The sequence below is a fragment of the Schistocerca gregaria genome, chromosome 8 (genome assembly GCF_023897955.1).
Source record: "Schistocerca gregaria isolate iqSchGreg1 chromosome 8, iqSchGreg1.2, whole genome shotgun sequence".
NCBI classification, from domain to species: domain Eukaryota; kingdom Metazoa; phylum Arthropoda; class Insecta; order Orthoptera; family Acrididae; genus Schistocerca; species Schistocerca gregaria.
The window spans coordinates 117,670,722-117,682,793 of NC_064927.1; the positions used below are offsets into that span (position 1 = coordinate 117,670,722).

General features: G+C 37.6%; 1 protein-coding gene across 1 annotated transcript in view; it reads left to right on the plus strand.

The window, feature by feature from the left end:
* The window catches only part of LOC126284232 (tetratricopeptide repeat protein 28), a 778,784-nt gene that overhangs the window by 729,844 nt on the left and 36,868 nt on the right, over positions 1-12,072 (plus strand). Inside the window, exons 19-20 of the mRNA XM_049983010.1 lie at positions 1,489-1,658; positions 2,908-3,135. Coding sequence (XP_049838967.1) covers positions 1,489-1,658; positions 2,908-3,135 — 398 coding nt within the window. The remainder of the gene's footprint in view (positions 1-1,488; positions 1,659-2,907; positions 3,136-12,072) is intronic.

Sequence of the window (12,072 nt, forward strand, 5' to 3'; positions counted from 1 at the left end):
TAAATTGTATAATTAACAGTGTAAACACAAAAATGCTAAATTAAACATTTCTGGTCTGCAAGCATGTAAATCAGTACAGTATTTACTTGGTTTGCTTCTATCAGCCACTTGAGTCAATGACAAACATCGTGTTGGTAGATAAGACTGTTATCTCTATTTCAAAGTCTAAAGAATTTGAAAATGGTTTCAATATTGTAGTGAACAGAAATTTTTGGTGAAGAAATCAGCATGGTTTTAAAAAAACATGAAGAGACAACTACATCAGGCAAAGGTGAAATGAAGAATGAAGCACACTGGATTGCATCTTCAAATTCGGCTGTCAACTTTTTTGACCACAGATCCAAGACTACATTCAAACCCCTAAGCCATTGTTCCAACCCTAGGTTGATAATGGTGAAATATATTAATTTTTATGTAACCAGGAGTCTGGAATGGCTGGTCTCAGCAGTGTAAGTATTCCGAAGGGGATACAGATCCTTTCAGAATCTAGTGAAAAGTGACATTCCAAGGCAGCAGATAATGTGACATTGTCAAATGTCTGCTATTGTGCTGAAGGTAGTTTCTCGTCCACATCCAGGCACACTTAGGGTAGCTGTATATACACTACGGAGAAGTGTTAACAGATTTCGAAAGAGAATTTAAACTTATGATGATGGTGTCACTTAAAAAACATCCAACTCTGTATGGTAACAGAGCTATTTTTTCTTTAATTGGTTAGATTTATTTGGTTGAAGATAAATGTTTGTTATTTATCAATAATGTAAATGTGATATGAGATGTTAATATATAGATATACATATTTTCATTTCAACATAATACTAAAAACATGTAGATAAGACAAAAATAAGAGCCTACACCATTTGAAAAGGAAATCATTAGAAAGTAAATAACACCAAAATTGGCCAGAAAAAGGTAAAGTCTATGGTGCAGTCCTGTGACTAGGCTATTGGCCTGACTGTTTACTGCAGATTGAGTGCAACCTTACAAAATCTATGGCATTAGGATGGAGAGGGTGACAGACCAATTGCCCTGGCCACCTTTTACCAGGGAAAGATCCCTAGTACCATAGCAACCTGAGAGGACCACAAGGCTGTCCAGGATGGACCAGAATGAAGAAAAATCCTTACCCTGTCCAGGATTGTTCCCAAGATCTCCAGGCCTGGAATCTAGTGTTCTACACACTAGACAAACACGGCCACAAAGTTGGCCATAAAATAAAATAATTTTTCCTGCCCCTAGTTATTGGTTCAAACATAAAATGCAAACTTGAAATTAATTTGATAGTGGTTCTAATCATTTCCATTCATATAATATATTTTAAGCTGTTTTTCAGCAATTTAGTTCAGATTTCACAAGGTCTCAGTATTTCAGTGATATTTTGTACCAATATGGGAGCATAAATTTGATCATTTGCCAACAGTTTTGTATGACATTACCAATTTCTTACATTGGTAAGCCCTTTCTAATTGCTGTGACCTGTGTTTTCAGCCTTGGCAGCGTAGGTGGCAGTGTAGCAAGTGGACCAGCGTCACGTCCTGGTTCAACACGGTCACGACAGCCACCACACCAGTCTTGGCAGGGGCCTTCCTGCCTGGCAGCTCTCTACCAGCTGTTGTTGGCTCCATTCGAAGACTGCCTCCCCTCTCTTTGTGCTAAAGGTAATAGTACAAGGCTGTCGCAAAGGTTTATTGTAGTTAAACTTCCATGTATATGCATTCAGCACCATACGAAACAAGAAAATAAAAAAGTTCAGTTTATTGGAATCAGAATTCTGCCCTTAGATGACTATGTCAACTTTTCTGATATTATATTTACGTGTTAGCAGGTGAGCTATTTATCATGTACCTACTTGCAACAATTTGTTTTAGTCCAAAAGTGACAAATGAAATTTTTGAGAAAAATAAAATTACATATCTTCAATTGCTGAAACTAAGTTGGACAAAGAGTCTGGAATGGGAGTCTCAGAAGTGTAAATATTCTAAAAGGATAAGGTACTGGGCTCATAATTGGGAGCAACAGTGTTCAAACCCTCCTTTAGACTTTATGATAACTGTGGCAGCACAATGTCATAAGATCTTGTAAAGAGTATTATTGAAGAGTAGTTCTGTGCACACCGGAACGTCCAATTAGCTGACGGCGGCCATTGCCTGCAGCCATTTTCTTGTGCCAGGCTGTTGGTAGCGAGGTTCACCATAGGTTTATCCCTTTAGCTGGCCATGTAAGCAGGACGCTTGGCCCTAACAGATGTGAAAGAGCTAAAGGAGACATAAGCTGATTTCTTCCACTGGCCGTTGTCTAATCCAATATTTTACTTTTTTTCTGTTTGCGCTGTTATCACTAGGATATTAAAAACTAATTTCTTCTTTTTGTAAGTTATAAAATCCCAATTTTATTCAGTATGCTATCAGTAATTTTTTTGGAGAAAAATGTGTCAGTTTTACAGTTGTAGTTTTTAGGTAATTACCATAATAAATATAAAACATGATACACAGTCACCACTTTTGCTGCCTTTTGATCTGTGAATTTTTTTCTGAACCACTTAAAGGTCTGACAAACATATACATGTATCTTTTCATGTGTAATAAACAACTGATGTAGTGGCTGAACTTCCTGAACCAAAATTAGACCAAATTAGTGGTTTTCATATAAATTACTTATTCAGTAATCTTGAAGCCTTATGTAGAATAAACATTACTCCTTGTTTATCATCACAGTAATGTTATATCTGAGATTCATTATAAATAATGGAAACTATTCTTTACATACCTAGTATAATAGGCTATGTTATATTAGTACATAATGTTATTACTAGGTAATATTTTATACTTCTTGGGAATTGTGGTTCTTACCTTTCCTAATCTCTTAGTGTAACCGATGTAACATTTCTGGTACAAACGTCATTCACAGGCAGCAAAGGCCGTCGTGAACTGTTGCTGGTGCTGGAAGGTGAACTGTATTTGGTTCCATTCCCCGTTCTGAAGCCAGCCACAGAGGGTCCATGTGAATACTTGTGCGAGAGGTTCAGCCTGCTCGTAGTGCCATCACTCTCATCACTCCGTGCATCCCAGCGGTCCTCCAGGGCACTCACAGCCAGCAAGGCCAATCCGGCTGGTTCAACAGTCACTGCTGCTCCTGGTGAGAGAGAAGAGTGATATTTTCCCAAAGACACATTCAGGAAATGCTACTACTTTCACAAAAATAAGTAAAGACAACTACTCAGTTGCAGATGACTGATTTGCGGCACTTAGAAATGCCTTTGCATTTTGCTTTGGGGCTACTGATATTTTTCTGGTGTAATTCCACACAGAACTATGAAGATACCTAAATTTGCACATCTGCAGCCAAGATCAAAAATGACTGTAGTCTTTCCTTATTTTTGTTCATTGTTTCCATCGTAGAATATCTGTTATTGTAGTACTTTGTTTTTATATATTTACTTTCACTATAGTAATCTAGTTTCCACTTCAAAGTTGTTGAATTCATAAAATTTATAATCTGCATTTCAAATAGTTTTCAATCCAGTCAGGTTAACTGTTTAGTACATCTTTCAGTGAAACAAAGATATTTTGTATAACAGAAAATGTTCAGTTGTCTTGGTGTAAAGTAGTAAGGGCCCTTTTTGTTTTCAAATTATTGGACACATTCATAAGCATATTTTTTCACCAACACTGAACATAAGCACATGATCTTATCACCCCTCAAAGATAAAAGATTTATGTTTTGACATTGTAATTTGATTACGTGTATATTTTTGTGAGAAACATGCAAATTGTTATTACTGGAGATTATAGTAGAATAACTGATTACTGATAGGTGCAGTATGCTTGAATATCTGCGAAGAGATGGTGTAGTTGCATTTTGTGGTGTATGTAGATATGATTTTCTTCTTTGATACCAATCTGAAGGTTATATGAAAATACCCACAACAGAGACTGCATCTTTCATCAAGCAAAAAGTCACTGTTAAAGAACAAATTTAAGTGTGTGTGCTTAGTTGATGAAATACATAGGAGCCCACAAAAATCAGTGTGAAGGTTCAATCAGTGAGTTGGCCCCTTAGGGCACATGCACCTAAGTACAGCCTATAGTGCCAGGATACATTCAATCTTGCTTCCTGTCACATGGCCAGCATAGAAAAGAGGTTTGTGGGGCCAGCTGATAGTCACAAGTAGCGTGGCAGCCTTTGCATGTCAGTTTAAGATACCTGGCTGCCCACATAGAAAAATCTGGAAAAGGAAATGGAAGAAAGATTGTGTCCAAGCATTAACGATGAAAAGTCATCATGCAAAAGCACTTAGGATGGAAAAGCACTAAGTGATAGTAACTGGCGTCTAAGGGGGTCATGCAAAAGCATGTAGCAGAAGGAAATCATCATGTGGAACCACATGGGAGGGAAAAATGTTGAGCACAAGCACTTGGGAAGGAAATTGATCATGCAAAAGCACTGGTAAGCTAATGTTGTTGTGCGAAAGCATTGAGGGGAAGTGTGTTGAGCAGAAGCACATGGGGTAAAATATTGTTGAGCAGAACCACATTGGACCAACACTTGGTATAAACGTTGGGTGTGTGGAAGCCCTTGGAGAAATTAGGACATTGGGTGCTTAAATTAGGCATGCATAGGGAAATTGTATGACATGTCCAACGACGAGGGACCAAAAGGAGCAAAAATTGGGGATTGTGGAGTAGGAAGGGGCTGGGAAAACAGGCACAATGAAGGATGTTTTTGGAAATGGGTTGAGGAAGGACCACAGGATAGTGTCAAAGTACGTGAAGAAATTGATACTGCACCCAGAGTTGGAAACGGCAATAGTGTAGGGCTGTGGTGGCAGGCTTTGGTGGGGCTATGGGGACAGCATCGGGAAGAGTCTGATGTTTTGGTGATGCTGCCCACAGGGCCCTACATTATGCAAGAAGCAGGAGGCATTGTCAGTGGTGGCCGGAAGTGATCAGCCCAGGTGGCACTCAGGGTATGTCAACTAGTTACCTCAGAGTCGTGAAGATACTGGCCCCCAATGCAGGTGCTGTGCCCAGAACCAGAAACCGTAGGAAAGTCAGGGAGGGAGCAACCTTGAGGGCAACTCCAACATTGTGGAGATAAACATCAGGAAGTCCAGAAGGCACTGTTACATCTGCCAGTATTCACTCAGTAAAGAGCAGATAGAAGGTTGCTCCACTGCATTAGACATGCTGCAGCAGGTTTAAGATAAACTGTCTTAAAATATCAGGATCCAAATGTATCAGGCTCAATCACTGAAGACTGGTGGTGAAAGCTTGTGTCCAGCAAAAGATTTGAAGCCACACAGATGAGAAGAGGCACACACAGAAACATCTACTGTATGTGAAGGAAGTGTGTGCAGAGTGAAGTTTCACAAAGACCACATCACCAACTGTTATGAGACAATAAACTGAAAGGTGATGCAAAAACTACAAAACAACCAAAGGAGATGAAAGCACACACAAAATGCTGTCTACCTGGGCTAGAAGCACAACTACCGCCCAATCTCTCTTCTGACAGCTCTATCAAAAATTTTTGAGAAAGTAATGTATTCAAGAGTAGCCTCCCATATTTGTAAAAATAAAGTACTAACAAAATGTCAGTTTAGTTTTCAGAAAGGCTTTTCAACAGAAAATGCTATATATGCTTTCACTGATCAAATATTAAATGCTCTGAATAACCAGACATCACCCATTGGTATTTTTTGTGATCTCTCAAAGGCCTTTGATTGTGTAAATCATGGAATTCTTTTAGATAAGCTAAATCATTATGGTTTGAGTGGGGCAGTGCACAAATGGTTTAATTCATACTTAACTGGAAGAATGCAGAAAGTTGAAATAAGTGGTTCGTGTAATGTTAAAACAACAGCTGATTCCTCAAACTGGGGTGCTATCAAGCACGGGGTCCCACAGGGTTCGGTCTTAGGTCCTTTACTGTTCTTGATATACATTAATGACTTACCATTCCACATTGATGAAGATGCAAAGTTAGTTCTTTTTGCTGATGATACAAGTGTAGTAATAACATCCAAAAACCAAGAACTAAGTGATGTAATTGTAAATGATGTTTTTCACAAAATTATTAAGTGGTTCTCAGCAAACGGACTCTCTTTAAATTTTGATAAAACACAGTATATACAGTTCCGTACAGTAAATGGCACAACTCCAGTAATAAATATAGAATTTGAACAGAAGTCTGTAGCTAAGGTAGAATTTTCAAAATTTTTAGGTGTGTCCATTGATGAGAGGTTAAACTGGAAGCAACACATTGATGGTCTGCTGAAACGTCTGAGTTCAGCTACGTATGCTATTAGGGTTATTGCAAATTTTGGTGATAAGAATCTCAGTAAATTATCTTACTATGCCTACTTTCATTCACTGCTTTCGTATGGCATCATATTCTGGGGTAATTCATCGTTGAGTAGAAAAGTATTCATTGCACAAAAACGTATAATCAGAATAATTGCTGGAGCCCACCCACGGTCATCCTGCAGACATCTATTTAAGGATCTAGGGATCCTCACAGTAACCTCACAGTATATATATTCCCTTATGAAATTTGTTGATAATAATCCAACCCAATTCAAAAGTAATAGCAGTGTGCATACCTATAACACCAGGAGAAAGGATGATCTTCACTATGCAGGGTTAAATCTGACTTTGGCACAGAAAGAGGTAAATTATGCTGCCACAAAAGTCTTTGGGCACCTACCAAACAGCGTCAAAAGCCCGACAGATAGCCAACTAACATTTAAAAATAAATTAAAAGAATTTCTAGATGACAACTCCTTCTACTCATTGGCTGAATTTTTAGATATAAACTAAGTAAAAAAAAAAAAAACTTAATCATTAGTGTCATGCAATATTTTGTGTAATGTAATTTCTTGTACAGACATCTTTTATTAACGTGACACGTTCCACATCATTACGAAGTGTCGTATTCATGATCTATGGAACAAGTATTAATCTAATCTAATCTAATCTCTAATCATGTAAGCACTGATTTGGAAGAACAGCAAACACATCAGTGAACAGAAAGGCCCAGATACAAAATGAACACAAAATTTATTTGAAGTAAGAGAACACAATGTTCCTTCTTGAAAGCAAGTCTTAAAACAATCACAAACAAAATAAAGTCTTGTGGTTCAAATGCAAAACATTGCTTCAGCAGAAGACCTGGTAATGCAGAAAGAAAGAGTTTTGACTTAAAGTTCTTAGCCCACATTCATCTACATCTACTACATGGATACTCTGCAAATCACATTTAAGTGCCTGGCAGAGGGTCCATCGAACTACCTTCACAATTCTCTGTTATTCCAGTCTCCTATAGCGCGTGGAAAGAATGAACACCTATCTTTCCGTATGAGCTCTGATTTCCCTTATTTTATCGTGGTGATCGTTCCTCCCTATGTAGGTCGGTGTCAAAAAAATATTTTCGCATTTAGAGGAGAAAGTTGGTGATTGGAATTTCGTGAGAAGATTCTGTAGCAACGAAAAACACCTTTCTTTTAATGATGTCCAGCCCAAATCCTGTAAAATTTCTGTGACACTCTCTCCCATATTTCATGATAATACAAAACGAGCTGCCTTTCTTTGAACTCCGTCAGTCCTATCTGATAAGAATCCCACACCGCGCAGCAGTATTCTAAAAGAGGACGGACAAGCGTAGTGTAGGCAGTCTCCTTAGTAGGTCTGTTACATTTTCTAAGTGTCCTGCCAATAAAACGCAGTCTTTGGTTAGCCTTCCCCACAACATTTTCTATGTGTTCCTTCCAATTTATGTTGTTCGTAATTGTAATACGTAGGTATTTAGTTGAATTTACGGCTTTTAGATTAGACTGATTTATCATTAACCGAAGTTTAACAAGTTCCTTTTAGCACTCATGTGGATGACCTCACACTTTTTGTTATTTAGGGCCAACTGCCACTTTTCACACCATTCACATGCTTGGACACACCAGCAAAATTTTTCCGGGTAGCACTGGCTGCTTGCTGCTACTGCTTATACAGCTAACAACCACACTTCTGTAGCCAGAAGTGGGAGAAAGTACTACTTATGCACAACTCAACTGCGCATGCGCATGAGCCCGCTCGCAACTGCCCGAACAATCTAATGTAAACACAAGGCCCACGAGAAACACAGGCTGCTGCACGTACTTCACGAGGATTGGCCTGAGCTCACCTGCTCGCTCACTCTACTCAACAGACAAAATGCATTTCTAAATCTGCGGTTAGGTGTTTATGTACTAATAAGAATTACATCTTGATATGATGCTTCATGCATGATAACGGCATAATTTTAATTTTGTTGTACCGCAGTACAGCTGTAACAAATTATTAGTAGGCCTATGGTCTTCAGATTGTTGGAGGACTAATAAACAGTAAGACTTCATAACAGTGGATTCCAGTAGAATATGCAATTCTTGTTTGTATGTTAGTTACAAGTTAAGAGGTGTTGAAACACAGTGTGTCTGCTAAGCTGAGCAAGTGAGAGAAGGCCTACCTTCGTGACGTACGCACCTTGGCGTCTCTTTCTCGTGGTCCTCGATGTAAAGATTTGTGACGTCACGCTCATTGGAGGCAATTTGTTGTTATGAAGCATTGCGTAGTCTTCCTAAAACGTTTGACACATTTTGCTGTTGGCTTGTATGAGCACTGTGTTTTGTTGTTGTATGTAGCGCATTTCCCTTGCAACTGAAGTTTTATTTTCGTTTTTTCCTCTCGTTCATGTGTTATTGCTGGAGTATTATTCTGCAGAATCGGGATATGGTAACTTCCTCTGTTAGAGTATCTTTTCTTACCAACCAAAATTACAAAAATTTAACTGCAAACTAAAACAATGATAAATTCCCGTAATTTTAAAAAATTCCCGGTTTTTTCCAGGATCTCCCAGTTGTCCTGGGTCGTATACACCTTGTTTATTTCTTGATTTGTTGTCCTCGGATCGACGTAATGGCTGTTTGAGACAAAAAATTGGGCCCTTATACATCCTCATAATAATAGGTCCTGGAACTACACATTGTTCGAAGTTTAATTTACAGAAATTACAATTAAAACTTAACTCATTAAATTATCTCAAAACATCGAAAAATTGGTTCTTTTTAACAGTTTTTTCTACTACAAGGGTCAAGCCAAATTATTTGTTGAAATCATGAAATTAACATCTATAGTTAAGCAAACAATACATTTGACAAAACTGTTAATTACTTTGGAATTAATTAACGGCTAGTTTTGCTAACATGTTTCCAACAACAGCCAAATAGATACTTCAAGATGACTAGCATTTTATCTTCCAAATGTTTATACGTAGTACAGAATTTATATTTGTTTATGAGTCAACAATAGAACTTAAGTTACGAAACAGTTACGGATTTCTCCCTATAACAAAACATACTAACTAGGAATAGTCGACATAAATTAGAAAATCAATTACATCCATAAAACTAAGCACAAAGGAAAAATATATTAAAAACAAAGGTTCCAAGACTTACCAAGCGGGAAAGCGCCGGCAGACAGGCACATGAACAAAACACACAAACACACACACAGAATTACTAGCTTTCGCAACCGATGGTTGCTTCTTCAGGAAGGAGAGGGAAAGACGAAAGGATGTGGGTTTTAAGGGGGAGGGTAAGGAGTCATTCCAATCCCGGGAGCGGAAAGACTTCCCTTAGGGGAAAAAAAGGACAGATGTACACTCGCACACACACACACACACATATCCATCCGCACATACACAGACACAAGCAGACATATTTAAAGGCATGTCTGCTTGTGTCTGTGTATGTGCGGATGGATATGTGTGTGTGTGTGTGCGAGTTTACATCTGTCCTTTTTTTCCCCTAAGGGAAGTCTTTCCGCTCCCGGGATTGGAATGACTCCTTACCCTCCCCCTTAAAACCCACATCCTTTCGTCTTTCCCTCTCCTTCCTGAAGAAGCAACCATCGGTTGTGAAAGCTAGTAATTCTGTGTGTGTGTTTGTGTGTTTTGTTCATGTGCCTGTCTGCCGGCGCTTTCCTGCTTGGTAAGTCTTGGAACCTTTGTTTTTAATAAACTAAGCACAAAATTAGATCTGGTGTTACATTCTTTAAAACTGATGGCCAGCCTGTCTCTTTTATGAAAATACTGATTACACTCACATATTTTAATAGTAATTAGTTAAAATTGAAAAACGAATTTAAGTAGGCAGATGGCAAAACAAGAGGGAAAGTAAAAATATCCCAGCTTGCTTCGTCACATCACCCCCTCGTTCAATTGACCAGATAGATATTGCAAATAGCTAACTGGGCAATTCATTGACCACAAGCGACCCCAGAAATTGGGTTAAAATCCACACACAGAAAATTTCACATAAGAAATCTTATCAAAAACTACAGTACTATATTTGTTCAAATTTATACTTATATGAACTGGCTATATGAAAATCCCTATACAAAATATTTACATACAGTGTATTGTCCATTTGCACAAAATATCCACAAGTCATACTTTTAACAAAATTAAAGCATCTTCATCATAAGTGATGTCCGTTTTGGGTAAGTGAAGATTACATTTAAAGATACAGATCATTTGATACAAGTCCTGTCTTGCTTCAAATAATAAATCCTCCTGGGTTGCAATAGACAGAAAATTTCACTTTCTCAATGTTTAGTATTTTTCATAAGCAGTTTCAAACTTTTAATGAGCTTTTTTCTGTTTTCTCACAAAGTTGTTCACAATTCAACAGGTCAAAGGGGCAGTTAGTAAGGAAATGTACTGCTATTGGTTCCCTTGGAGGTGGTTCTCCTCCACCTCAGTGCATGAAAAAATTTGGAAAAGTACCCTACTTTAGTACACTTACTTTTACTTCTAACTTAAGTATAAGAAAAATTTGTTTAACACAATGGCAAATAGTAGTCATTACATCATAAATAAATACATTACATAGTCCTCTTAACATTACAATAATTAGTATTAAAATTGACTATAGTATGAAAGGTGTGGACTAGAAAAATTTTTAATCAATTGCACATTACACTACAACACATTACTCTAAGTCATAACTGTCCAGAACTGGTTAAACTTGAAAGATTTGGGTCTCTCTTCCATTTGCAAAATGGCAAAAACTCAAGATGTGGAGTAGCATAGATTTATTAATCATTACATTATGAAAAAAGAATAGGGTCACTGTCACATAACTTAATTACCACACAAATCAAAATTACGGGGATGGAAGTTGTACCAAATCATTGCCCCATTTCTCTACTCAACTCTGAGCACTACTCTCATTGAACCAGAAAATTAAATCCTCACAAAATCACACCAAATGGTTGTTCTCTCAGAAATATTCGCATCAGTCTAGCACCACAGTTACTAGTTAATCAGCAAAATTACCGTTCTTCGTGCCAGTATTACTACTTTAAGCTCATAATTCCTCAGAAGACACATAGAAGTTTTCAGATAACCTATAGATCCAATAATATAGCATTATATGACTTGTACCCCATTAAAAGAGTGACCTTTTGGTTAAACTCTCATTCCCAACTGCAGTGTCATGAATTGCACAATATAATCAGTACCCAATGTTGCCTGATTCACAATTAGATCATTACAGTTACGCCACATATGTTTGTATACATTTATCCTTTTCATTACTCAAGCATGTCGGTCAGCTGACTACTTCAGATGTTAATCATCCTCATACATGTTGACACCTTTCATTCCCTGTTTATATTGTTTGGCCGAAATTCTTTAATCATGGTACCACTTTATTTTCTCCCATCCGCTTATGATTACATTATTTATCACTAACACAACATAATATATATAAATAATATTGGAGAAACCTTTTCTAAAATATTCTTATACTAAAGTATCCTACTGCGCAAAATTACATGAAAGTCGAAGATAGTATTTCTGATTTACTTATAAACTACAAATAGTATAGGAGAAGAGTGTGACTGCCTCAGGAAATATGCAAAATGACTCAGACAGCTGGGGTAAGCATTATCGCCTCATAAATTTTTGTCTACAACAGAATATAGCCGGCTTTTTCCTTCTTCTTGGCTGGTTCATTATCATCATCATTTAAAATGGAAT